The sequence below is a fragment of the Yamadazyma tenuis genome, chromosome 7 (genome assembly GCF_029203305.1).
Source record: "Yamadazyma tenuis chromosome 7, complete sequence".
Classification (NCBI taxonomy): domain Eukaryota; kingdom Fungi; phylum Ascomycota; class Pichiomycetes; order Serinales; family Debaryomycetaceae; genus Yamadazyma; species Yamadazyma tenuis.
In genome coordinates, this window is record NC_089467.1 from 666,867 (window position 1) to 692,432 (window position 25,566).

Consider the following 25,566-nt stretch of genomic DNA (forward strand, 5'->3'; position numbering starts at 1 on the left):
GCTGTGAAAATGATTATATAGTAGACGAAGAAGAAATATACAAAACTATAATTACATGTTGTCTATGCCATTGGTTCCAAGGCAGTACCCTTTTTAATACTAGCCCATCCGATCAATCTCCAGTGCTTTTCTATACGTCTAGAAAGAGCAATCTTTTCGTTGACCTCAGTACATGCTGGAGACGTCAATTGCAATCTAGCCATGTCTGCCTTAACTGCCACCACTCTGGCACCGGTGGCAGTGGAGCCAATATTAACCATCAACACCTCACCAGCCTCCAATTTCCGGACCTTTGCACCCTTCTGACCGTCAGTCTTAACTCCCAACAATCTTCTCAAAAGGAAATAGTTGATTTCTATGTCGGTGTAAATAGATGGTAAGTCACCTTTGGCACCCACCACTTGACCCACCAATCTATCAGCTCTACACAAGGTAGGATCAACCTTGGTACCCACACCAATCAATCCTCCGGGAACAGCAAACTTCAAATCATTGTTCTCAGCAAACAATGACACTATATTGGAGAAGATGGGTTTACACTGGATCTTGCTGTTATCGTCCTTGGTTACAATACCGGGTCTAATTTCGATTTCGTCACCAATCTTAAACACACCATTCAAAATGGAACCTCCGGCGACACCCCCTTTCAAGTCATCGATTTCGGCCCCAGGCTTATTGACATCAAAAGATCTGATAACAATCAATCTTGGAGATGCCAAAAAGTCTCTCTTTGGAACTGGAATATAGTTGACTATGAATTGGTTGACGGCATCAATGTTGTACTTTAATTGGGCGGAGATTGGAACAATAGGGGCCCCATCGGCTATGGTACCCTTGATGAATCTCAAAATCGACTTTTGGTGCTCTAAAGCACTTTCTTCTCTCATCAAATCCACCTTGTTCTGCAAAATAATCACATGTTTCAACTTCATGATTTCAATGGCAGCCAAATGCTCAGACGTTTGTGGTTGTGGACAACTCTCATTACCGGCTACCAACAATAAAGCAGCATCCATCACCGCTGCTCCCGATAACATGGTACTCATTAAAATATCATGCCCAGGACAGTCAACAAACGACACATGTCTGACCAACTTGTAAGTGCCGGGACATCCAGGAACCGCACACTTTGGTCTTATTTCCTTATCACTCTTAAATGATCTGTAGCATCCAGGAGGAGGACAGTCTTCGTTATCACATTTATAGATCTTAGCATTGGCATAACCCAATTTAATGGTAATGTTTCTTTCCAACTCATCTTTGAAACGGACCGTCTGAACTCCGGAGATGGCTCTGACCACGGTGGACTTCCCATGAGCCACATGGCCAATGGTACCAATGTTGATGGTGGCTTGTCTGTTGATAATATCTGCTGACAACGGAGTTAACTCGGAGAAATCAGGGTTTTCTGGCTGTTCGGGCAAACCTCCACCTTCTTCGAACTCTCTCTTGGCCTGTTCTTCGTCGAATTCCTCTTCTATACCGGCAAAAGACACCGATTTTTTGCCCTTCTTTTCGTCTTCAGGTTCTTCAATGTGTTCGGTATCGCTTTCGACATCATGTTCGTATTGGATTTCATACTCTTCTTCGGGAAGACTATCTCCGATCACGATGTCGGGGGTCGCGCTCTCGATATCGTCGTAGGACATGTTAGTTGCTTACGGTGATGAATCAGGGTTGAATTTTTTCACTGAAAATTTTTTGGTGATATTCGCGCTACACGACAGGGTCGTGCCTACCCGCTTTTTGCAGTAATGTAGTTTCTTCGTGTGCCATGGAGACTGTGAACACCCTTTAAACAACTAGGGAGACCACCATTACGATGAAAGGTTTGCTTGTTGGATATAGAAATAATCCCAAAGTTGATTTCATCCTTGAAAGATTCGACAATATTTCTATTACATTTCTACTTGATGGTTTGAGTAATTCTTTTGACCATAAATCAATATTTCTTTCTATTACATTCTACTTTACATTCTATTATCCTAATTGGCATGGAAACCAAAGTCGTTCATCACGCTGTCCACATCCTTCCACAACAAATCACTGTTGATATCGAGTACGTCCATCTCCAAGTTCTCAAGTCCACCCTGGAGCGGCAGCTCATTGAGCACCATATGGGCCAACTCATCCGTACGCCGCAGTTCCACGGGCGTGCGAGCCACCGGGGCTGCGTAGTCCCCAACCTGGGACGACTGGAAGCCTCTGTTCTGAGATCGAATGGTATTTCCCGTAATGGCCATTCTGTGGTTGTTCGTGAACAATGGTGGAGGAGAGTTCGTGAGCGACCGGAAATCCTCTGCCTTCCCACGGGCCACCATGTTTCGATCATCGGACGGTTCACTACGCACCTGTGGGGACGAGTCGTTGGAGTTATCTATGACCTTGAAAATATTGCTGCGTTTGTTATTGGCAGAAATCGGTTGTGGATCCAAGGGGATGGTTCTGATGATTTTCCGAGCCTTCAGCTCGGCGTTTACAGTATTGGAAAGCGACCGGAGCTTGCGGGCCTTGCTGGAGTTGGAGCTGCTGGGAGTCGATTTCTGCAGCACCTCACGCCGTTCTTCGTCAGACTCAAGAGCTTCTTCTTGATACCCGTATTCTTCATCGTCCTCGTTGGAGCCACCATCATCGTTGTCTTCTCCGTTCGTGGGCTCCGTCAGATCATTTCGATTGTTGAGCTTCAACATTCCCACCTGGTCTCGTAACACATAAAGACAGTCAAAAAACGCAGAGGCTGCCATTCGACTCCGTACATCGATGGTCAAAGTGCTAAGCTTCTTTTCGTCGAGAGTTCGAAGCACCTGCCACATGTTCCGCATGATGCCACTCAGTCGGTGGGCCATGTCGTGTTTTAAAATCGAAGCTTTGGCTGCAAGTGTAATGGCTGCTTGATACGACTGCTTACCAGACCCCAAATCAATGTACTGCTTCAAAGGTGAATGGGCCAACTTGGCAATGATACACGAGGCCTGCCAGATGCTCAACACGTACACCCCGGGCAAATACTTGATGAAGTTCTTGTCTCTGGTGGAACAGAGATGGGCAAAGTTGATCAAGGCAATGGCTGCATTGTATAACCGTACCAACCCTTTTTGCAATTCAAAAAGAGCTATGCGAGACGAGTCCATGAAGTAGTACGTCAACAAGTGAACCCGGGCCAGGAGAAGTTGGAACTTTCGGTAGCTTTCGCTGCTGGGAAGCTCATCGACCAATTTGAATTCGAGCTCATCGAGCTGCCTCAACAACACCTTCAACAACGGCAACCGTTCGGTGGGGTCGATGAGCCCGTAGGGATCAATGGGGTTGGAGTTGAGGGTTTTGGTGGCCTGATCCTCAAACAGGGCGATTTCCAACATGAAGCGGATGGATTTAGGGATTTTGATAGGACTGCTGGTCCGCAATGGTGACCAGATGGAAGAGTCAAACTGCACAAACGCAGGGAACCCGAACGCGGTGGCGATGGTCTGTGACACTATATTACATAGAATCCATGTTTTAGTTTGCTCGTGGGCCATGGAAAGTTGTTGAGGAGTTTTGGGGTTGCTCGAGTTTACCACCGGGGCGTTCAAGCCAATGCGGATGGCGTGAAAAAGAGCGAGTCCAATGGTGTTCCATGAGGTGTCGGCACTCAATGACGAGGTTATTGGAGGCCAGTAGGTATATATCAAAAATGCCTGGACCGAGTACACGGAGCAGGCGTTCAAAATCGGCTCGTCTTCCTCGGTGGGGTTGTACCTGGTGATAGGCGAAATGGTGATCTCGGCCAAGATGTCTTTGATGACGGGTGAAAGACGTACAAGGAGTTCTCTGCTGGGGTCGTTGTAGATTCTTCTGAGCGACACAAACATGATCACCCAGAACAACGCTGGACACAACTTATAGATCTTTTCGGGGCCCTTCATCACGTCCACCACCGGCAAGATCGGGTGGTAGTGGTGTACATATTCCAAGTACAACAGTTTGATGGTATCGGGCTGGAGGGTGATGGTGTCCAAGGTTTTCTCACCACAAAAAAGTATATACTCGGGCACCACCACCAATTCGGACGGCTCGCTCGGCTCCTTTGCATACATCTCGATGTTGCGGTTGATGGAAGGGGTATTGGGAATGGAAGACAGATTGGTGTCTCCCGTGGTGTGGGTGATTCCCTGTGGGTGAGCACCATGAGACTGTGGTTGCGGCAGCGAATAGCTCTCGCTGAAGTCTCCGTCAGTGTCACGCAACTCCTGGACCTGTGAGAGCGTGGGGATTTTACTGAAGAGCTCGGATGCCTGGGCGGTGGTCAAGGTCTTTTTGAGTTCAGAAAACTCCCGTTCTATCTGAGCAATTCGAGCTCTTTTGTACGTTCTTTTGTACCCGGACTTGAGATCGCACTTCAAGCCCTTCTTGGAGCACCGGGTACACGGAGACGGATGGCGCTCGTGGGCGTCGCACCGGCTCTTTTGTTGTCGGCATTCCACACATGCCATTCGTCTGGGCTTGCCAGACTTGTTATTTGCAGAGTGGTTGGACTCGGCAAACAAAGCATCGGGCTGACTTTCCTCGTGGCTAAGCTGCTCGTTGAGCGTCTGGAGCTCCTGCGACATGTTCGCTATGTGCGCAAGGTTGTGCAACGAGGTGTGATGGTTTCCACTCATGATGTAGGTGCAGCTAGTGAGAAAAAAGCGATTTTCGCGCGGTGGGAAGAGGTGGGAAGAGCCACAACCATGTAAATGTAGGCCCACGGGAAAGGAGGATGAGTGGACTGATGGTGGACTGATGGAGGACCGGTGGAGTGATTGTGGAGTAATTGTGGTGGACGTAGAGGTGCTGGTGACACGGGCCAAAAGTCGGGTCGGTGTTTTGGACCAACTCTTATCGCCTCCTATGTAGAACTCGCGCACAAATATTCACTATCAATGCATGCCTGGAAAACATTAAGACTGGCAAACACCGACATCTGGCTTCTCTGGGTGTCTGTGTTTCTCCAGATGTTTAGCTTCGGGGTGACCAACCAAGTGATGGTGCTTTTCCTCGAAGAAATTGGCATCGAAGCGGCGGATATTGGAACCTTTATGACCCTCACGTTGGTGGGTGATGTTCTGATCTCGTACTTTCTTTCATGGAATGCCGACAAAATCGGCCGCCGGGCGGTGCTTGTGGCGGCAACGGTGATGATGTTTGGAGCGGGCATGGTGTTTGCCACCCAGTCGGGGTTTTGGGTACTTTTGGTGGCTGCTATTGTGGGAGTCATCTCACCGTCTGGAGATGAAACAGGACCGTTCAAAACCATTGAAGAAGCGTCAATTGCGCACTTGACGCCACACAACCACCGGCCGGAGGTGTTTGCGTTTCACGGGATGTTTTCCACGGTGGGAAACGCCGTGGGTTCGTTGGCGGGTGGACTTATCGTTGATTTCTTGAACCTAACTCTTGAGTGGGATTTGATCAGCTGCTACAGAGCCGTGTTTGTGGCGTATGCTTTGGTTGCGGTGGCCAAGTTCTTTCTCATGGTGAACTTGAGTGAAAGGTGTGAAGTGAGGAATGGCTCAGAGCAAAGCCGTTTGATAGAGAATGGTTCAGATGAAAGTTCAGAACCTTCAGAAAGCCATGACGCTGGGTCGGTGGACGCTGGATCCACCGCCAGCGTGGCCTCAAGGCTCTTGTTGGTGTTTTTCTTGGACTCTCTCGGGTACGGGTTCATGCCAGCCTCGTGGATCGTATACTACTATAAGCTGATGTTTGGCATCACCGCCACCCTTTTGGGGGCGTTGTTTTTCTTCACCAGTCTTTCCAACACCGTCACCACCATTCCGTCAGCGTTCTTGGCCAAGCGGTTTGGACCTGTGCGGGCCATTTTGATGACCCAGGCCCCGTCGTCGGTGATTTTCATGCTAATTGCGGGATGTACAAATTTCACGGTCGCTGCTGGCCTTTTGTTCATCTACTACTCGACCACGGCCATGGATGTGGTACCCCGACAGATTTTGATCACGTCGGTGGTGAAAAAAGAAGCGTTGACCAGAGTTATGGGGACGGTTAATACCGTCAAGACGTTTGCGCGGTGCGTAGGGCCTACGTTCACGGGATGGTTTGCTGCCAATAGAATGTTGAACTGGTGTTTTGTGATTCTGGGGGTGTTTACGTTGATGTGTGATGGTGTGTTGGGGGTGAGTTTCATGTCGTTGGACGCAGAGATTTTGAAGAGACAGAGGGTGTATCATGATATGAATTAGGGTAAGATTGTCTATTGTCACTACATGAGGCCCATTGTCTCCAATACAGGTAAATCTGTGTCAGAACAACACCCGCCACATCCTCCTATACCACAGCAGCATCCTGAGCTCCTCCTTCTCCGTCTCAATCACCTGCCTCATCAACTCGAAATCAAGTTCCCGTCTACCTGAATCCAAGTCCATCTCGTGCAACCTCACCACAGCGTTGAGCTTTCTCGAATACAACTTGTGCCCCACGAAAAATACCAACACCACAACCGCCCCCAAGTAGTTCTGGAAAAACACCTTGGCATTGGGGGCTCTGCCCACCGGGTACAACGATATCCAGAATTGAAGCACAAGAATCACTACCAGTGTCACCAATCCCACGATTGCCCCACCGACCCCAGTATTGGCCAAATACGGCAACTCGTCCAACCCTCGTCCCTGGGCCTTCATGCCCATTCGGAACCGAAGATGCACTAGTGACACGCTTGCCCAGGTGAAAAGTGTCGATAACCCCAGCAACGCCATCAACCAGGCAAATACCACTTCTTGGTCGGGTGTCGCCGATACGAACGCCAACAACCCCACCACTGCTGCCACAAGAATCCCCATCAACGGCCGACCCGCTCTGTCAACATACATGAAGATTCTAGGAGCCAATCCCTGTTGTGCCAATGATAAAATGGTGCGTGAAAACCCATAAACAGCCGAGTTGCCTATGGCCAATAAGGCTATCAACACCACCACGTTGAAGATCGACGGTAACACCTTGATCCCGGCCGAGTTGATGGCGATGACAAACGGAGATGCCAGAGCGTCGGAGGAAGACGATCCTACGAGCTGATCCGAGTTCCATGGCACCAAAAACCCCACCAACGTCAAGGTCACCATATAGAACACAACGATTCTATAAAATACAAGCTTTATGGCGTGGGGGAGCTCTGTCCGGGGGTTTCCCTTGGACTCGCTGGCGGTGAGCCCAATGAGCTCGGTTCCTGCGAGTGAATACACAGCCGTAATCAACACACTGATGGTGCCCTTGGCTCCGTTGGCAAACGGGCCCGGGTGGTGCCAGTACCTGGCCCCGATGAACCCGGCGTCGGTGCCGCCACAGATGATCACAATGGCGAGAATATTGAAGCCAACAATTGCCAACAACTTAATTACAGCGGACACAAACTCGGCCTCTCCAAAGCCCTTGTTGCCACAAAGGTTTAATAAGATGATAAGCACGTAAAACACCGCCACCCACACCACCGGGTTGATGGCTGAAGGCCAGAACTTGATGGTCATGGCAGAGGCCACGAGTTCAAGTGGGAGCACAACCACCCAGAAAAGTGCATAATTCCACCCCACCGCAAACCCCCATGATGGGTCGACGAACCGTGACGAGTACGCGGCAAATGATCCACTGATGGGCAAAACTGCCACCATCTCCGCCAAGCTCTGCATCACACAGTATAAATACACTGACACAATGGCCCAGCCGATAAGAACTCCTCCAGCACCTCCCACTTTCAAGGCCGACCCGCCTCCGATGAAGAGACCACTTCCAATGCACGATGCCAAGCTGATCATCCGGAGCTGTCTTTTCTTCAAGGTCTGATTCAACTCAGGGTTTCCTGGTTGACGTTTAAAGGAATTTTTGAGGTTGTGCCATGTGGAGACAGGTGTAGGGTCGGTGGAGGTGAGGGTGTTAATGATGGTGTTGGAGGCATCGAAGTCTAAGGACTCAAACAGAGTTTTTTTCATGATGCTGATGTTGAAGAAGAAGATTTTGCCTGGGCCGGGTTCAAATAGCCTATGCGCTTACTTGGCAGCCGTTACAGGCAGATGAGGCCAACGGCGGTGCGTGCACGCCTGCTGCAATTGGTGCAATTGAGTATTTTCGTGCGGCTCGTTGGCTAAATTTGGGTAAGGCCAGTGACAAGCCAGTGGTAGGCCAATGATAGGGATGCGGTTATGGGAGGTCTAGATTAGGGGGGCCTAAATAGGAGCTCGGATAGAGGGGAGGGAGTCACTCCCATTCGGGATCCCATCCCGGATCCCTATTACTGCCAGGGACCCTGACGGGTGGCTGTGATGGTGCGCGCCGTCACTATTTCCCGGGGTCGATTGCTTCTACTCACAATAACTTCTTCTTCAACCATGAGTGAACAGTTCAAGTTTAGAAGAGCAGAAACCCCAGAAAAAATCAAACAGGTGTGTGAGTTGGCCCAGGAGTGGTTTCTCACCTCCATGACCCCTGAAAATGCCGGGCTGATCATGCTTGAAAGTATCTCAATGCGCAAGGATATCACCCAAGTATACTACCTCGAACATACCAAAACCAATAAACCCGTTTGTATGGTGCAAGTGAGCCACCGTGGTGCATACTACAGCGACTCGCCCACCGCTAGCGGGCCCTCGTCGGCCCCCAACCCCGACACCTTCGGCGTCAAGCCTGCTACCGCGTTGATGATTGGGTTTGTGTTCACGGCTCAAGCCTACAGAAAATTGGGGTTAGCCAACCGGTTGATTAGTGCCGTCATCGAGTACGTGGAGAAGGAGTTGATCAAGGAAAACATCAGCAAGAGTGATAAACTGAAGCCCGACAGCTTTGCTTCGATGGTGATGAACAACGGTCAACTCGACTTAAACTTGGCCAACTACTACTTGGGTAAGAAGTATGCGTGGGTGCTCTACTCGGCCGTGGGCAACTTTTACGAGCGGTTCGGCTTCAAGGCTTTCCCAGTGGACTTGTTCAAGGTTCCCACGTCGGTGTTGACGGATTCGCAGCAGCGTTTGCTCGAAGCATTGATGGACTCTTCACCCGAAGCAAAGGCCAGGGGTAAGCATTTACGGTATCTCGACTCGTCCAAGCCACAGGACCGAGACTTAGTGTCATTCATCATGCAGAACAAGGAATTGGAGATTTTGACCGAATTGAACAAGCTGACTTTCCATTCGGAATTGACGGGTGGCCGCAAGTCCAGTTCTTCTCTCACCAATATTACCGACACGTTGGCCATGAGTAAGCTCGCATCGCAAACGGAAATGACAAGTATTTCGGAGACGGCAGGTGCTACGCCCGTGGCCCAGAGAAAGTCGTCCGTCACCGTCCTCTCCTCGGCCAAGTTCGCCATGAAGCCTGATGTTGATATTTACAAGGCCACCAACTTTCTCAGCAACAGCAGATTGGCGAGCACCGAAGGGTTTACCGCCGAGAACGAGCGCTACAACCACATCGAGGGGGCCATTTTCACCAACGAGTTGCAGCAGAAGTCTTACTTTATTCTCTGGTCAACGTTGATTGCGCAATTTGTGGTGGTGGGAGTGGGTGAATTACAATTCAATATGTTTGGCCCCACCACCGATCCTTTGGGCAAGAGAAGTGACCAGAGACGTCGTGGATCTTCATTTAGTGGGTTGAATGATCTTGGTGGCTATAATTTCCAGGACTTGGATATCTTGTTTTCGGCTGCTTGTCTGGTTGCAAAAAAGAGAGCGCTCGAAGACAAAAACTCCATTTATGTTGCAATCAACGATTTGCCCAACACCATCCCTGCTCCCATGCTCAGCGACTACTTTTTGCACTATTTGCCCAAGACACACCTTGGGGCTGATTCTGACAAGTCGTTGGCCCCAGAAAACCAGGTGGAGCTTTATGCTTCTAATAAGTTTGTGTTGCCGATGTTGCGGAGGTTTGGAAAGGAGCTGGCAGAATTTGACTTGGACTGGGTCGCCAACGGAATGTTGTCGTGGGGCTAGCGGGATGGCGGAGTTGGCCTAGGCTAGCGATGCGACATAGCCGAAAAGTTAACTATTCCCAGCTTTTGTTTTTAGTATCATAGACTTTTATGTAAATGGTGTATGCATTGAGAGATGTAGGGTAGAAGATTAGGGGTGCAAAAAGAAGAACCCATGCCGGGACTCGAACCCGGAATCTTTTGATTAGAAGTCAAATGCGCTAACCATTACGCCACACAGGCTAATTTTTTCGTCAGTAAAAGCCTGATTTTTGCGCCCGGCATCTTAAACCTTCACCTGCTATTCGATCTCCACACTTATGTTTAGGACTATGTCCGTCTTCAGACTTCAGTTTAGAACTATCGCCATCTCCAGACTCTCTCCAGAATTTCTCTACAACTATCTCCGTCTCCAGAAGTTCCTACCCATACACCCACTTCAGAAACTGTTCTCTACTTTCTCTCATACAACATGTATATTTTATATTATGAATTCAGCCAGCAAGCCAACCACCTAGAAAAGTGCATCCAACGTACAACAAATACAAAGTGCACCCAAGCAAGCTGCCAAGCACCCTCCAGATCCAGATCCACCAGACTGCTGTTGCACATACATAGGCTGTTGTTGTTGATAGTATCCTCCTTGTGGTTGTTGGGGGTAGCCGCCTCCGTACCCTTGCTGGGGGTATCCCTGTTGTTGTTGGTAGCCACCGCCGTACCCTTGTTGACCACCATATCCTTGTTGACCATATCCCTGTTGACCTCCGTATCCCTGTTGGTTACCACCAAAGCCTCTATCACCGGCACTTTGACCGGAAGGCGGATGACTTGGAGGTGCGTAGTTGTCTGATGGTTTGGAATTGGACCATTCTGGTGGAGCTCCGGTGGGAGCAGAGTAATCTTTTCCTGACATTTATTAGTTTGTAGTGGTGGTTGTGAGGAAATTCACAGATTATGTTGGTGCGAGTAAATGCGAGTGCGGTCCTGCATCCCGGTTGAAAGTCAGACAGCCAAGACAACCATAATATGACTTCCTGGGAGTTGATAATCTACGTAAATGGGAGTGCAAGTAGGCGATGTCATGGTAAATGACTGACCAAAAGACGGAAACTACGGCTGGAAACAATAGGTCAAAATAGTATCATTTCTTTTGGTATCGCCAAAGCCTTCTCGAGTCATGCGTGGTAGATCGGGGGATCTAGGGCATGCTCACGTGCTTTCTCGTAGGGCTGTGGGTGCGACTGGGGAGATTTGGAACCCCCTGGTAGGCGCACCCCCGGTGAATTCCTCGCCCGCCACGACCCACGATTTTCTGCGATACTCACAACTGAAAATTTTCATCGCACTGAGTTTTCACCAGACTTTTCCCAATAGTTATTCATCAGTAAATTCAAGTTAATATGGCTGAAGTTGAAGAAGTTCAAGAAGTTCCAGTGATCCAAGAAGAACTCAAGCTCGTTGAATTGGCCACCGCCATTCCTGCTGACGTGCAAGCTGCTCAAGCTGAAGTCAAGTTGTTCAACAAATGGTCTTTTGAAGACGTTGAAGTCAAGGACGTTTCCTTGGTTGACTACATCCAAATCGCCCAACCAGTGTTTGTTTCCCACACTGCCGGTAGATACGCCGCCAAGAGATTCAGAAAGGCCCAATGTCCTATTGTTGAAAGATTAACCAACTCTTTAATGATGAACGGTAGAAACAACGGTAAGAAGTTGAAGGCTGTCAGAATCGTCGAACAAGCCTTGGAAATCATCCACGTTGTCACCGAACAAAACCCATTGCAAGTTGTTGTTGACGCCATTGTCAACTCTGGTCCAAGAGAAGACTCCACCAGAATTGGTTCTGCTGGTACCGTCAGAAGACAAGCTGTTGATGTTTCTCCTTTGAGAAGAGTCAACCAGGCTGTTGCTTTAATAACCATTGGTGCTAGAGAAGCTGCTTTCAGAAACATCAAGACCATTTCTGAATGTTTGGCTGAAGAGTTGATCAACGCTGCCAAGGGTTCTTCTACTTCTTATGCCATCAAGAAGAAGGACGAATTGGAAAGAGTTGCCAAGTCTAACCGTTAAGATATCTACATTTATATCGTGTATAATATCTCCAAAACCTTCATTGTTAATAAACATATTGTTAAACGGGTGATCATAGTAGCCAGAAGAACATACCCAGGTTTTATTATCGTTTATTAATCTCTACACTTTATAATCATCATTCTAATTGTCTACCCATTACGCTTTTATGATTGTGCTTGTTATTGCTCTTATTGCCATTATTGTTTGGTACCGTCAGTGCCATGCTAAACTTTAATCGGGTAAAACATCCGAATGAAAAAACTCCCTACACTGGCCCTCAATAACACCTCGTACCGCTCGATTCTCTCCGTCAACAATACAATGTCCGCCTTCTCTTCGTCCGTCTTTTGCAATTCTGCCACCGTCAAATACCGGCACCGCAGTCCCGTAAGCTCTTGTAAAGTATTGATAGAACATGCTAATCTGGCCCTGATCACCTTATTCACCAAGTGCAGCCTGATTAGCAACGCCAACGTCGAACACGTAAAGAAACACACTCCCACAAAAATCTGAAGGTGCAAATATGGCTGGGTGGAGTTGGATCTGGTCAATGCCAACGCGATCACTTCTGCCACCAACGACGGAATTGAAACGGCAATGTTCATAGCTGACCATCCAGCAGGGAGCTTGCTAGGATCTCCAAGAATATCTGAACACACCGGCTGACTCATAAGAGTACCGATGCCCGCAACACCTCCAAGAATTAAACAGAACGGTACCATGGCTGCAAAAGAACTGGCATTGATCCAAAATGCCAAAATCCATATACAGATGAGCAAAGGAATAAGTACGGCCACATTGCTTCTTCCAGCCCAGTCGGCCACAAATCCAAAACCAGGACGTCCCACGATCTGGCCAATATTCAAGATGGCTGTCAAAAGTGTAGCCTTACTGGATGATAATCCAATCAGGGTAGCATACGACGATACCGAAAACAACACCACCACGTACGCAGTCATAGCTATCAGAAACCACACACACCACACCATCATGGGCCAAGTGCTGAGAACCGAGAAGTCAAAGATCAACTTGAAGTTGTCTCGAATAAACTGTTTCAGAAGTCTCTGTTTGAAAGGTAAGGTTTTTCCGTACCGAGGCTTCAACAAAAAACACGGTAAGGCCGCCACCAACGCCATCAACGCCGCCAAACGCAACCCCCACCGCTGGTTTCCAGTCATCTCAAACACCTTATGAATACTCAACGAAAATACCACTCCTCCCGACCCAGCACCAGAAATACAGATGCCGAAGGCAGTAGCGCGATGCTTGTCAAACCAGGTTGGTAACACCAAAGTGGCCGGAATAAACAACATGCTGAACGACATCCCCACAATGACACCCTGACACACATAGAGCTGCCAGATTTTGGTGGCAAATGACGCCAAGATGTACCCAGCCGTCTGAAGGGTGATGCCTAGAGCGGTGATGGCCTTTATGCCTATAACCCGATATAACATCGATACAAACGGGCTGCAACCCTGCGCAAGGCACACCACCAAGCCTCCGATCAACGCAAAGTCGTACTTGGTGGCTCCCGGGAACACGTTGGCATCGATATAGTATTGTAAAAATACTCCAAACGAGGCATTACTACCCCAGGTTGCAAATACCGATAACATGGCAATGATGGCAATGACCCACGCATACCCTTCGTCGGGTGGTGGGATGTTCTCTTCCTCTTCCACGTCTACTTCCGATAACTTGAGCTCCTTTTCTCCAACCACCTGCTCTTCATCGGCAATGGTGGTGTTCTTTCGGGAGATGGCCTCGAGCTCTTGTGCGATAACAGCATCTGGCACTCCGGTGTCTCGGTACTCGTGAGCCACGGCCGCATCCTGGATCCGGTCGTCTCGAATTCCTGAGATGATTCGAGAGAGCTCTGACACGTTGGTACGTTGGCGGTGGAGAATTTCCGATTCAGCATCGTCATCAGCAGCCTTTTCGGACTCCAAAGAAGCTCTCAGCCCCGTGTCAGGCGCGTATGCCTGGTACCGCTTATTGGAAACACCGCTACTACCCGACAGCGCATCGGTGTAGTGGGTAGAATGTGTAGACATGGAGACTGTTAAAAAAAACCTGGAGCCTGAAAAGCGCCTTGCATTTGGGGGTCTTTATACTTTTTCAAGTGCAAAAGCGATATGCGCATTGGAAAGGCTTTTCGGAATGCAGTCCCGCTATTACCTATGAGTCAACCGCCATGAATAAATACCGGGGTTTGGGGAAAAAAATCTTAAATTATGAATCAGCCCCTGTGCGTGCCATGATATTGGCTCCTGTGACTGCTGGTGGTATTTTTGTACTTTGATAGACGTTAGAAAATGTGTCAAATAGAATCTGGGGGGAGGGGCGTGGGGGGGCCAAACCTCCCGAAGTTTTGTGCATAATGACAGGCCAGGCTTACTAAGCTACATGCCAATTTGGTACTGAACGACCAACTGGCACTTTTTGTTATTGCCGACTTGTGCTGAAGCTACCACGAGTTCTAACCGACCCCCACCGTCGTGCTGAGTAATCTGGTGCGGTTGTTGCGGGTGACAAGGTCAGTAGTAGTTAGCCATGTGGTAGTGGCCGATTTATGATGATGCCGTACAAATTCCGTGAAAGTGGCAGTGGCAATGGAATTTGGACGAGTATCCTGGGTTTGGTGGCACTGTCGCTGATCGATCTTGGATGTGAAAGAGAATTACGAAATTGAACATTTAAATTGTGTTTTGAATCAAATTTGCAACATTCACAATTTCAATCAATTATTGAGACTCTCCAGCTAATCCACCTGGAGAATGTAAAAAAATCAAAAACTTTGGAAAAACCACCCTCTTCAAACTCTGCGCTGACAGCTCGAAACAAGGAACTTTCAACAAAAGACCTAGATGTTCATACACAGGCCCCTTTTGGTATGTCCTGATTTTGATCACAGGGCGCGGAAACTAATCAGTAATTCTCGCGAGACAATTATCATCGATACTCCTATCTCCATTAAATTAACACCCGTGCACCCACACAACATAGCCGTGCAATATTCTACGGACAGAAACACCACACCATAAGCACAACCATCATATTTCTCACCGTTCAAATCCATTATGTCTGGAGGATCTGATTTCCTTTCCAAGGGGATAGACCTCGTTCAAAAGGCTATCGATGCTGATACCGCCACACGGTACGAAGAAGCCTACAAATTGTACTACAACGGCTTGGATTACCTTATGCTTGCCATCAAGTACGAAAAAAACCAAAAGTCCAAGGAATTGATTCGGTCCAAGTTTACTGAGTATCTCACCCGAGCTGAACAGCTCAAAGACCATTTGGAAAAACAGCTGCTGAAGTCCAACTCGGCCGAAAACTCCTCCACCAATGGGTCCACCAAGGCCCGGAAACCAGGCGAAACTAGTGGTGATGACGACGACGCCGATACCAAGAAACTCAGAGGTGCTCTTGCTGGGGCTATTCTCTCTGAGAAACCAGACGTTAAGTGGAGCGATATTGCCGGGTTGGAAAGCGCCAAAGAAGCGTTGAAAGAAGCAGTGATCTTGCCCGTCAAGTTCCCCCAGTTGTTTAAAGGCAACCGGAAACCCACCTCGGGTATTCTCCTTTACGGGCCTCCAGGTACTGGAAAATCGTACCTCGCGAAAGCGGTAGCCACCGAAGCCAATTCGACTTTTTTCTCTGTGTCATCCTCGGACTTGGTTTCCAAGTGGATGGGAGAGTCTGAGCGGTTGGTGAAGCAGTTATTCACCATGGCCCGTGAAAGCAAGCCGTCGATCATCTTTATTGATGAGGTGGATGCCTTGTGTGGGCCTCGAGGTGAGGGAGAAAGTGAGGCTCTGAGAAGAATTAAAACCGAGCTCTTGGTGCAAATGAACGGGGTGGGTAACGATTCCAGTGGCGTGTTGGTGTTGGGGGCCACGAACATCCCATGGCAATTGGATGCAGCTATTAGACGGAGATTTGAAAAGAGAATCTATATTCCTTTACCTGATGAAGATGCCCGAACCCGGATGTTCGAACTCAACGTGGGGGACGTGCCGTGTGAGTGTAACGCCCAGGATCTTCGGGCATTGGCATCCATGACCGACGGCTACTCGGGTCATGATATTGCGGTGGTGGTGAGAGACGCATTGATGCAGCCCATCCGGAAGATTCAGCAGGCCACCCATTTCAAGCCGGTGCAAGACCAAGATGGCAATAGGAAACTCACTCCATGTTCGCCTGGAGACGAGGGGGCGGTTGAAACCAACTGGATGGACATTGGCACCGACGAGTTGCAGGAGCCGGACTTGACGATAAAAGACTTTATCAAGTCCATCAAGAGCAACAGGCCTACTGTGAATGCCTCGGACATCGAGAACCACATCAAGTTCACCGACGACTTTGGACAGGAGGGAAATTGATGGCTCCGGTAGTCCAGTTACAGTTACAGTCTTAATATCATTTTCTATTATACACTAATCATTCGTCCCTCATGGGTGAGCGAGATCTGTCTCTTGTAGGGCTTCTTGACCGGTCTATACGAGCCATTGCGTCTGCGAAAAGGTCTTCCACTTCTTCCCGTCCCCTTGGCCTGGCTCGAGCCTGAAGCTTATCGGCAAACAAATCATCACTGTAGTCACGTTGATGACGACGTTTCTTGGGATTGATGGGTCTCTTTTTGTGGGGTCTTCTCTCGGGTTCTCCGTGCAATAAATAGTACCGAGAATACACCGCCGCATTCTTCACCTTTCTATCTGACTGGAAACTAAGCCTGGCATACAACACCACCGCCGACTCGTCTTCGTCCATGTTCGAGGTTTGGGCCTCCAGCGTCTCTGTTTCCACCCCCAACCGATGGGCCAATGTGGTTCGCTTTTGAAACTCAATCACCGGGGTGTATGGTTTGGTTTCTCTCTCTTGCACCAACAAGTTCACCTGATAGATCACTGGCATTGGCACCACCGCGGGGTTGGCTCCGGTGATGGATATCTGGTCGAGGGCGTGGGTAGCATCTTCGTGGGTGGTGAACACAATGTTCACCGCACCATCGTTAATCCACTGAACCCTGAACTTACGCTGAGCATCGCCCAGCACCGGGGTATACGTGGTGGTCGGGAGGCCCGACTCCTCGTTGTTTTCGGTCGTCACCACGTAGTTGACGTAGTAATTGATAAACGCTTCGATGTTTTTGGTGGACAACGAGTTGACACCACGAATGTGGATGGCTTCGGGTCTCAAAGTCTCGGAGGTACCATTGACAGAGACGTCCACGGTCTGTTCGGCCAACCGCTTCGCTCTGTCGTTCTCGTCCTCGATACTTTGCACAAGCAAACCCCCGTACGGCGCTGGTTCTGGTATTTCGTCTGTCATCTGGTGTTGGTGAAGAGTGAGCGCGGTGAAATTTTTATGAGACTTGGGAGACACAAAAAGCTAGGTCGTAGATTAAATTACATTACTGGGGAATATGGGCGTCTTTGGGGGGAGGTATTTTCTATTGTTCCATCTCGATGGCCTCAACCGCCTCATTTTCGGGGACAGCAGCGGTGGCTGTGTCTGTGGCTTCTCTAACAAACAAAACGTTGTTACACCGTATAAACACCTCTCCCACCGTTTCGGCGGTCTTCTTACCGTCGACGTACGCGGTCTCGGATGCGTCATCCAACTGGAAGTTCATGTAGTTGTCCACAGATACAAGGTTGCCTGTGTACTCCGTTTTGTTCCATTTGAGTCTGACAATCACCCGCTTGTTTAGAAGCGTTTTGAGAAACGGTTTGGGGTTGATGGGGTTGAACTATAGCGGTTAGTAAGATGCTTGCGTGGACCCCTCGTGCGAGCGTTTGGGGGAATTAATCGTGGTACATACTGAAGTTGAAGACATGGTTGGTGATGAAAAATCCTGTCGCGCACTGATTTTTCATCTCAAATCAACACATACACCTCAAGCATCATGAACCAAACCCATCGGATCTTGTGTATAGGGGTTCTCGTGCGGTTCCTTTTGCCCACGTTGTTTCCGTCCATTCCCTTTAAGCTCTCCACCGTGGTGGAGTTGGCCACGCCCATCAATTCATACACGTCTCTCCAAGAAGCGTTTTTCTATCTTCAGCACAGCATAAATCCATATGATGGGGGTGTCAACCATCACCCACCGCTCCTTGTGGCATTCTTTGGCCTCTTCAAGTCCCAGCTTCCCGACTCCGTCTTTTTGACGGCTTGCAATTTGCTCTACTCGGTGGTTGACGTAATAATAGCATTGAGGTTGGCCAGCCTCAACCGCTGGTATAACGCCAGAGTGTCCAAAAAAACTGGCGAGCCAGTGGCGCCATTGAGCGATGCGTTGATGGTTTCGTTCTACTTGTTCAACCCGTTGATTATTCTCACCAACTTGTCTCACTGTACGCTTGTGTTTTCACAGTTGTTCATAATTGAATCACTCCACCAATTGACCTCCAACACGAATCTTGCCAGAGCCATGGTCAGCTTGGGGATCGCTACGTACCTCTCGGGTAGCCCGGTGCTCATGGTGGTGCCGGTATTGGCGTTGGCGTATGTGAGTTTGCCAAAACACAAGTGGGAGAACGTCTACATTCAAGGTACAGTGGTGTTTTTCATGACCTGTGGGTTATTGGTGTTTATCTCGGCCATCTGGACGTCGTCAGTGGCGTTCTTGGACCAGTGTTATGGGGTTATTATCAGATTCGACAAGATCCAGCCAAATGTGGGGCTTTGGTGGTACTTTTTCACGGAGATGTTTGACTTTTTCACACCCTTCTACATTGGTGTTTTCAACTTATTTTCCATGATATTCATCGTGCCACTCACGATAAGGTTCTTTGAGTACGAGGATAAAGACCCCAAAAAGGCGTCTGTCAAAACTGGAGATGCGTTTCTTGCGGTATACTTGTGCTACGTATGGATGTCGTTCCTCAAATCGTATCCTACAGTCGGAGACTTTGGCCTTGCCATCTCTTTGGCTCCTATTTTCGCAGCCACGGTTCTTCCTTACTGCAAACTCGTATACATCACGGCCCTCACACTTCTTGTGTGTCTAATTCTTTCGCCCATCTTCTACTACTGTTGGATTGTATTGGGAAACGGTAACTCCAACTTCTTCTACAGTATCAACTTGGTGTGGGGTGGCGTACACATCTTGGTGCTCATCGACTTTACATGGGGTCAGCTTATCAGAGAATACTGCCAGGAACATGATATCTCACCGGAACAACGTCATGTGATCAGATTGACCCAGTTATAGTTATAGCCAAAATACAAACCAGTTCGCATTATTTCTGCCAATCAAGAGTCGAGGAATTTGAATTTTTTCCATTTCTCACTCAAAAGTTTTCAAACAAAACTTACCAGATTATCATTCCAAAAACCATGATGTCCCGTGCAGCTTTCCGCTCCTACAGCTCCGCCGCTGCACCTTTGAAGGTGGCCGCCAGAGATGCCCCAGGAAACTTGACCACTCTCTCAGTGATTGTTAACAACGCTGGTTCCAAGGCTGGGAAATCAGGTGTAGCACACTTGTTATCCAAGTTCAACTTCATGAATACCGAATCCAAATCAGCCTTAAGATTCACCAGAGAAAGCGAATTGTTGGGTGGTGTGGTGTCTACCGATGTCACCAGAGATGCCATTGTTTTGAAAACTCAATTTTTGAAGGAAGACTTACCTTACTATGTGGAAGCCTTGGGTAACGTTCTTACCAAAACCTCGTTTAGACCCCACGAGCTCCCAGAAACTGTCTTGCCTGCTGCCTTGAACGAGTACGAAAACGCCCATGCCTCCAACGCCTTTGTGGCCTCCGAAGCTTTACACGAAATCTCCTTCAGAAGAGGTTACGGCCATCCTTTATACTACGACGGTACCAAAACCTACACCAGCGAAGATGTGGCCCAGTTTGCTTCCGAAGTGTACACAGCCGGAAACGTGTCGATTGTGGCCTCGGGAGCCGTTGAAGCTGACTTGGTCAAATTCATAGGTGAATCGGCCTTCAGTGAATTACCTACCGGATCCACCTCCGCTGTCGCCGTCAAGGCTTACACTGGCAAAGAAGCCAGAGTGAGAGTCTCTGGCCAGTCATTGGCGGTGATTGGAGTGCCAATCAAACCAGCTGAATTTGCCAAGTATGACATTTTGTCTGCCACCATTGGCTCTGCCTACTTACCAGCCACCAACACTCCACTTTTCCAGATCCCTGGTGCTTCTTCGCAAGTGTACAAATACCAGGACGCCGGTTTGTTCGTGGTGTCGGTTGCCGGCTCGGACTCTGCTGTGGTTGCTGAAGGCATTAAAAAGGTCAAGGCAGTGGTGGACTCCATCACTGCGTCCGACTTATCCAAATCCGTCAAGGCCGCCAAGTTGGCAGTAGCCTTGGAGTCCACTTTGGAATCGCCTTTGGAATACGCCATTGATGCCTCTGCTGCCAAGGGTGGTAAGTTGAGTTCGTTCAACTATGTTGCCGTTGGTGATGTAGATGTGTTACCATTTGCTGATGAATTGTAAGTGGACTGCCTGTCGTAAATAATGCATTAATTTATTATTCCCTATATATACCGGGGTACCTGGTTGTTAGTCTGAAAAAACAAACTAATATAAATAACATTCTGTACAGTTAGTTTGAAAAGCGAACTATGATATTCTGTATTGGGTCGGTGCGAAAAGCCAAAAATTTTTCAGTCTCATCTATCACCAGCATTACCAATCACCATGTCTGACATCGAAGAAAACGCATACAACGACGCGCCCGAAAACTACGACGACTTTGATCAGGCTGATCACTTCTCCGAGAATGAGTTTGAAGATCCTGAACCCGAAACCAATGGAGATGTGGACATGAAAACAGAAGATGGACGCACCATCATCAATGGAGGAATTGGACCTGATGAGTCCAAACCCCGGGCCAAGACCACGGCCGAGCTCGCCATACCCAAGCACCAGAGAACAACCACGCCGTATATGACCAAGTACGAAAGAGCCCGGGTGTTAGGAACCAGAGCTTTACAAATCTCGTTAAATGCGCCGGTATTGGTGGACATTGAAGGTGAAACTGACCCACTACAAATCGCCATGAAAGAGTTGTCCCAAAGAAAGATTCCGCTTGTGATCAGAAGATATTTGCCTGATGGGTCGTATGAAGACTGGGGATGTGATGAGTTGATCATTGATTCTTAGACACAATAACCATATGGAGTCAACGTCCCCATAGACAAAATAACCATGTGAAGTCAATATCCCCATATACAGAAGATATGTTTTGAGTCAAGCTGTCCGACACTCACACCCTGCACCATTGTATATTAATAAACACTACCGAATTGTCCTAGTCAATATACGCGTCCAACCAGTTGGATGCCAAAAACAACTTCTTACCATTGCTCTGCTCCTTGACAAAGCCACGGACCAACTCGTCGAAGGTGGCTCTCGATAATCGGTTGTCTCCCGAGCCGATTTCTCCAAGCTGCACCGAGCAGCACGCCTCTTTCAAAGTATCCACGTCAATGATAAGGTCATTGATGTCCGACCCTTCAGCAAACACCTGTAGCGCATTGTGGATGGTGGTACGGTCATCCAACTTCAGCAACTGCTGGGCCATGATGTTCAGAAACTGGGCGAAGTTTAACCCCTTGGATGTTTTGTCATCGGTAGCTACCATCACCTCCAAATCGGCTTTACGGGGCGGCTGGATCCCCAACGTCTTATATAACTTGACAAGGTCTTCCTTGGTGATAAGCGAGTCCTTGGAGTCGCCGTCGATCAACGTGAAGGCATTACGAAGCTCGGTCTTCTGGTTATTGGTGAGACTATTTAGCGGGATCATCTGGCGAAGGTAAACAAAACCAAACACCGCGACTGCGAATTTAGTTAGCACCACCAACCACTTCATGGCGGAAGACACTCTTTATAACCAGCCAGTGGTGATCGACAACGGGTCAGGCAACCTCAAGGCCGGTTTTGCAGGTGATGACAAGCCCAAGGCGTTTTCGCTGGCCATCATTGGCCGACCCAAGTATCAGAAAATCATGGCGGGATCAATAGGCATGGGACGAGATGATATAGGTGATACATTCATAGGCAATACTGCCCAGGAATACCGAGGGCTTTTGAAGCTCAGCTACCCAATTGAACATGGTGTGGTCACCAACTGGGACGACATGGAGATGCTCTGGAACCATGTGTACACTCAGGATCTTAAAGCCAATGCAGAGGAGCATCCGTTGTTGATTACAGAAGCACCATTGAATCCCCGGCAAAACAGAGACAAGATGTGCCAGGTGCTCTTTGAGTCGTTCAACGTCCCGTGTGTGTACATCTCCCTCCAGGCGACGTTGTCGTTATACGCATCCGGACGAACCACGGGAGTGGTGATAGACAGTGGAGACGGAGTCACCCATATAGTACCATCGTACGAAGGCTTTGGATTGCCGACGTGTATCAAAAGAATGGATATCGCGGGGCGTGATGTGACGGAGCAGTTGGTGTACCATATACGAAGAATGTCCGGAGTTTCATTCAAAAGCAGTTCTGAGTTTGAGCTCGTGCGGACCATTAAGGAGAAATACTGTTTTGTATCGAATGATCCGTCCAAGGACGAAAAGGTGTACTCCTCGGCCGCCTATAGCCATTACCTCCTGGCGGCACGGCCGGAGCTGGAGTCCGAGTTGGTGTCCCACTTCAAGTTACCTGATGGACATATTTTGCAGCTAGGAAGCGAGCGATTCAGGTCCACCGAAATCCTCTTCAACCCGCAATTGGTGGGAGACGAGTCGCCAGGAATCTCGCAGTTGACGGCATTGTCGTTGTCCAAAGTCGATCTTGATCTCCGGCCCACCCTTTACAGTAGCATTATTCTTTCGGGGGGTAATACCTTATTGCGAGGATTTGGTGATAGGCTTCTCAGTGATCTCAAGCACCAACAAGGCCAGCACATGACAGGGACCCCGGTGTGGAGCACTACCCGGAACGACCAATACGACACGAAGATGAAGGTGAAGATATACGCTCCTCCAGAGAGAAAGTACTCTACGTGGGTGGGAGGTAGCATTTTGGCGGGTCTCTCGACGTTTAAGAGAATGTGGGTCACGTCGCAAGAGTACCAGGAAGACCCTGATATTGTGCACAGAAAGTGTATATAGGATGCTAAGGGAGCGTTTACTAACGACTGGCAAGTGTTCACATTATTCAAGTATTATACGCATGCTGATAATTAAGGCTATGCTACTGACAATCAGTTAGATCCCGTAGTATCTATCACCAAAGTCACCCAACCCAGGCACAATGAACTTGTCATCGTTCAACTTCTGGTCAATTCCACCGGTGATGATCTTGACTTCGGGGTACTTGTTTTGAAAGGTCTGAATCCCCTCGGGAGCTGCCAACAAGTTCAAGAAGAAAATTCTGTCAGCTTGTACCCCCCTGGCCAATAACACCTGTACGGCCATCATAGCACTTCCTCCGGTCGCCAACATGGGGTCCAACAAGAACACGTACCGCTCACTGATATCCTCTGGGAGTTTCTCATAAAACAACTTGGGCAACGCAGTTTCCTCATCTCTTTGGATCAAGATCTTTCCAATTCTCACCGACCGACAGCAGTCTCTCAATCCCATTTCCATGGATTCTCCTGCCCTGACAATCGACACTCCACAGATCTTGCCCAAAAACTTGGCCCCTTCATATTCGTGGTTTCCATGGCATTTGATAATGGTCTTCTGAACTGGCAATTGGTTCAAGCCCTCTTCGACCAAAAGTCTTATGATTCTGTCGGAGTAAAACACAAAGTCGCCTCTTCGGGTGCTCTGGTCTCTGATGATGGAATACAAGCCAATCAACTGGTTGGTTTGCGGGAGAAGGATGACATTTTTGCTGTAGTTGGTGGAAGTCAGCATTGGGTGGGCTTGTTTTTCGTGAGAAAAGTGAGCGATGAGGAGATAGAGGATCGAGATAGAGGATCATAAGTCCGAGAACAATATGGGAAACTTATAGGGAGCGCAATTGTTGGTGATACAGAGGTAGTAGTTCTATGGCTGCTGACCATCGGTACTACGGCTGTTGCACTGTGGCTGCTGCCCTGAATCTCTGTGAGTATTTTATATTAAGAGTAATATACATCACTAAATAGTGCAGATTTTGTGAATCCCAGTGTCCCCCTACGCCTGGACTTCGGCAGCAACAAACGGGTTGTCAATAACCTCACTGCCATCCAAGGGAGAAATCGTCAATAAAGATGGGCCTCTGACCACCACCCGGCCAAGGCTTCTGGTGTCCTTTGTCAACACATTGGGGTCTTCCGGGTCTAAATATGTTAGTAATAATCCACCAGTGGTGTTCTGTTGGTGATACATACCTCTTAACGTCTCCTCCACCGATTCCAATACCAAATTCATCAACTGGTCAAATCCCTTCAAAACTCCCACTATTTGTCTTCCTCCAATAAACTCCACCTTTATCTGGGTGTCTTTGTACTTGTTAAGGTCCAAAATGGCTTCTCTTTTGGGACCTTCTTGCTTGGTGCCATTATTTCTTCTTCTTTGATCTTTGTGGTCTCTGTTATTTTGGTTGCCATCTCTGGCAGTTTCTTTCTAAATAACGAGGTTAGTATACTATTGGCAATATAATGTTGCAGAATACGGATGGGTTGCCGCTAAGGCGTTGGGGAAGAAATCACATACCAGTTCCATTGCTGTCGAAGAAGATGTAGGTTATTTTCAGTGGCCGTTGAGTGCGAAAAGTGAGCGAGGGTGAGGGCTGCCGCGAAGCTGGCGACAGCTCCCGTTAGCCTTTGGCACTCAGCTGCAAAAAAGCGCGTGAAACAAAATTTCTTCTACAACCATGAGCGACATCAGCATATATATCACATCAGACCTCACCTCCTCCGAGAGGAAAGTATCTCCCCAGTGGTCAATTACGCACCTTAAGATCCGCTTGGAACAGATCACCGGGATCGCCCCCAAGTTTCAAACCATCCACCTTTATCGCATTTCCAACTCGAATGAGTATGAGGTGGTAGCAGACTCCAACAGTTACAACCGCCAAGCCGATGATCACAGCACGGTGGTGGCGCTCAACTTGGTACCATTTTGCCGTCTTCATGTGGTGGACGCCGACCCCAACTCTGAAATGAGCCAGTTGGCGGCAGAAAAGCCTGAATTTGAATCCTACCAAATGACCGAAGAAGAGTATGCTAAAAGATCCAATACGGTGTTGGAGTGGAAATCTCGCAACCAGTTAGGCCGGTTCGATCCCCAATTTAACCAAGAGAAGGCCCGCAAGCTTCAACTTGAGGAAGAAGCAGCCCTGTCAATGAAGGTTGGTGATCGGTGTAGAGTCATCAACATTCAGGGCGAGAGAAGAGGAACCATCCGGTCCGTCGGCAAGATCGATGTGCTCGACAACGGTGAGGGCGTCTGGGTCGGGGTGGAGTTTGACGAGCCGGTGGGAAAGAACAATGGACTGATTGGAAGTGTTAGAGTGTTTTCGTGTAAGGACAAGCACGGAAGCTTTATCAAACCGCAGAAAGTTGAAGTTGGTGACTATCCCGAGCTCGATCCATTTGGCAGCGATGAGGAAGAGTTGTAATGGTCCAATTGG

At 48.6% G+C, this 25,566-nt stretch overlaps 18 protein-coding genes and 1 non-coding gene across 19 annotated transcripts; 9 read left to right on the forward strand and 10 right to left on the reverse strand. All coding sequences in view use genetic code 12, as the record gives it.

Moving 5' to 3' along the window:
- Positions 1 to 62: 62 nt before the first annotated feature.
- GCD11 (eukaryotic translation initiation factor 2 subunit gamma) lies at positions 63 to 1,649 on the reverse strand (the record flags this gene model as incomplete). Its single annotated transcript, XM_006685867.1, has 1 exon — positions 63 to 1,649. The coding sequence occupies one exon, from the start codon at positions 1,647 to 1,649 to the stop codon at positions 63 to 65; it is 1,587 nt and encodes a 528-aa protein (XP_006685930.1).
- A 336-nt stretch (positions 1,650 to 1,985) lies between these two features.
- On the reverse strand, positions 1,986 to 4,589 carry LEU3 (Regulatory protein leu3; the record flags this gene model as incomplete). The annotated part of the gene is made up of 1 exon (XM_006685504.1): positions 1,986 to 4,589. The coding sequence occupies one exon, from the start codon at positions 4,587 to 4,589 to the stop codon at positions 1,986 to 1,988; it is 2,604 nt and encodes an 867-aa protein (XP_006685567.1).
- Positions 4,590 to 4,901: 312 nt separating this feature from the next.
- Positions 4,902 to 6,218, forward strand: PSN45_005108 (uncharacterized protein; the record flags this gene model as incomplete). Its single annotated transcript, XM_066158426.1, has 1 exon — positions 4,902 to 6,218. The coding sequence occupies one exon, from the start codon at positions 4,902 to 4,904 to the stop codon at positions 6,216 to 6,218; it is 1,317 nt and encodes a 438-aa protein (XP_066014523.1).
- Positions 6,219 to 6,278: 60 nt separating this feature from the next.
- Positions 6,279 to 7,955, reverse strand: PSN45_005109 (uncharacterized protein; the record flags this gene model as incomplete). Its single annotated transcript, XM_006685506.2, has 1 exon — positions 6,279 to 7,955. One exon carries the CDS (start codon positions 7,953 to 7,955, stop codon positions 6,279 to 6,281), a length of 1,677 nt encoding a protein of 558 aa, XP_006685569.1.
- A 396-nt stretch (positions 7,956 to 8,351) lies between these two features.
- On the forward strand, positions 8,352 to 9,953 carry PSN45_005110 (uncharacterized protein; the record flags this gene model as incomplete). The annotated part of the gene is made up of 1 exon (XM_006685507.2): positions 8,352 to 9,953. The coding sequence occupies one exon, from the start codon at positions 8,352 to 8,354 to the stop codon at positions 9,951 to 9,953; it is 1,602 nt and encodes a 533-aa protein (XP_006685570.1).
- A 148-nt stretch (positions 9,954 to 10,101) lies between these two features.
- Positions 10,102 to 10,174, reverse strand: PSN45_005111. Its single transcript has one exon. It is a non-coding gene; the product is annotated as a tRNA-Arg (tRNA).
- A 1,157-nt stretch (positions 10,175 to 11,331) lies between these two features.
- RPS5 (40S ribosomal protein uS7) lies at positions 11,332 to 12,000 on the forward strand (the record flags this gene model as incomplete). Its single annotated transcript, XM_006685868.2, has 1 exon — positions 11,332 to 12,000. The coding sequence occupies one exon, from the start codon at positions 11,332 to 11,334 to the stop codon at positions 11,998 to 12,000; it is 669 nt and encodes a 222-aa protein (XP_006685931.1).
- Positions 12,001 to 12,227: 227 nt separating this feature from the next.
- On the reverse strand, positions 12,228 to 14,060 carry PSN45_005113 (uncharacterized protein; the record flags this gene model as incomplete). Its single annotated transcript, XM_006685509.2, has 1 exon — positions 12,228 to 14,060. The coding sequence occupies one exon, from the start codon at positions 14,058 to 14,060 to the stop codon at positions 12,228 to 12,230; it is 1,833 nt and encodes a 610-aa protein (XP_006685572.1).
- Positions 14,061 to 15,086: 1,026 nt separating this feature from the next.
- Positions 15,087 to 16,394, forward strand: VPS4 (Vacuolar protein sorting-associated protein 4; the record flags this gene model as incomplete). Its single annotated transcript, XM_006685510.2, has 1 exon — positions 15,087 to 16,394. The coding sequence occupies one exon, from the start codon at positions 15,087 to 15,089 to the stop codon at positions 16,392 to 16,394; it is 1,308 nt and encodes a 435-aa protein (XP_006685573.1).
- A 58-nt stretch (positions 16,395 to 16,452) lies between these two features.
- Positions 16,453 to 17,343, reverse strand: PSN45_005115 (uncharacterized protein; the record flags this gene model as incomplete). The annotated part of the gene is made up of 1 exon (XM_006685871.1): positions 16,453 to 17,343. The coding sequence occupies one exon, from the start codon at positions 17,341 to 17,343 to the stop codon at positions 16,453 to 16,455; it is 891 nt and encodes a 296-aa protein (XP_006685934.1).
- Positions 17,344 to 17,464: 121 nt separating this feature from the next.
- Positions 17,465 to 17,851, reverse strand: PSN45_005116 (uncharacterized protein; the record flags this gene model as incomplete). The annotated part of the gene is made up of 2 exons (XM_006685955.2): positions 17,465 to 17,764; positions 17,837 to 17,851. 2 exons carry the CDS (start codon positions 17,849 to 17,851, stop codon positions 17,465 to 17,467), a joined length of 315 nt encoding a protein of 104 aa, XP_006686018.1.
- Positions 17,852 to 17,920: 69 nt separating this feature from the next.
- On the forward strand, positions 17,921 to 19,228 carry PSN45_005117 (uncharacterized protein; the record flags this gene model as incomplete). Its single annotated transcript, XM_006685511.2, has 1 exon — positions 17,921 to 19,228. One exon carries the CDS (start codon positions 17,921 to 17,923, stop codon positions 19,226 to 19,228), a length of 1,308 nt encoding a protein of 435 aa, XP_006685574.1.
- A 128-nt stretch (positions 19,229 to 19,356) lies between these two features.
- QCR2 (ubiquinol-cytochrome c reductase core subunit 1) lies at positions 19,357 to 20,481 on the forward strand (the record flags this gene model as incomplete). The annotated part of the gene is made up of 1 exon (XM_006685512.2): positions 19,357 to 20,481. The coding sequence occupies one exon, from the start codon at positions 19,357 to 19,359 to the stop codon at positions 20,479 to 20,481; it is 1,125 nt and encodes a 374-aa protein (XP_006685575.1).
- A 204-nt stretch (positions 20,482 to 20,685) lies between these two features.
- RPO26 (subunit common to RNA polymerases I, II, and III) lies at positions 20,686 to 21,150 on the forward strand (the record flags this gene model as incomplete). The annotated part of the gene is made up of 1 exon (XM_006685513.2): positions 20,686 to 21,150. One exon carries the CDS (start codon positions 20,686 to 20,688, stop codon positions 21,148 to 21,150), a length of 465 nt encoding a protein of 154 aa, XP_006685576.1.
- A 148-nt stretch (positions 21,151 to 21,298) lies between these two features.
- MLC2 (Myosin type II regulatory light chain) lies at positions 21,299 to 21,796 on the reverse strand (the record flags this gene model as incomplete). The annotated part of the gene is made up of 1 exon (XM_006685514.1): positions 21,299 to 21,796. The coding sequence occupies one exon, from the start codon at positions 21,794 to 21,796 to the stop codon at positions 21,299 to 21,301; it is 498 nt and encodes a 165-aa protein (XP_006685577.1).
- Positions 21,797 to 21,860: 64 nt separating this feature from the next.
- ARP1 (centractin- actin- protein of the dynactin complex) lies at positions 21,861 to 23,111 on the forward strand (the record flags this gene model as incomplete). The annotated part of the gene is made up of 1 exon (XM_006685515.1): positions 21,861 to 23,111. One exon carries the CDS (start codon positions 21,861 to 21,863, stop codon positions 23,109 to 23,111), a length of 1,251 nt encoding a protein of 416 aa, XP_006685578.1.
- A 96-nt stretch (positions 23,112 to 23,207) lies between these two features.
- On the reverse strand, positions 23,208 to 23,864 carry FUR1 (Uracil phosphoribosyltransferase, synthesizes UMP from uracil; the record flags this gene model as incomplete). The annotated part of the gene is made up of 1 exon (XM_066158427.1): positions 23,208 to 23,864. The coding sequence occupies one exon, from the start codon at positions 23,862 to 23,864 to the stop codon at positions 23,208 to 23,210; it is 657 nt and encodes a 218-aa protein (XP_066014524.1).
- Positions 23,865 to 24,125: 261 nt separating this feature from the next.
- On the reverse strand, positions 24,126 to 24,656 carry lsm7 (U6 snRNP-associated protein Lsm7; the record flags this gene model as incomplete). The annotated part of the gene is made up of 3 exons (XM_006685518.1): positions 24,126 to 24,271; positions 24,323 to 24,557; positions 24,648 to 24,656. The coding sequence occupies 3 exons, from the start codon at positions 24,654 to 24,656 to the stop codon at positions 24,126 to 24,128; spliced, it is 390 nt and encodes a 129-aa protein (XP_006685581.1).
- A 151-nt stretch (positions 24,657 to 24,807) lies between these two features.
- PSN45_005124 (uncharacterized protein) lies at positions 24,808 to 25,554 on the forward strand (the record flags this gene model as incomplete). The annotated part of the gene is made up of 1 exon (XM_006685521.1): positions 24,808 to 25,554. One exon carries the CDS (start codon positions 24,808 to 24,810, stop codon positions 25,552 to 25,554), a length of 747 nt encoding a protein of 248 aa, XP_006685584.1.
- Between the last annotated feature and the right edge of the window lie 12 nt (positions 25,555 to 25,566).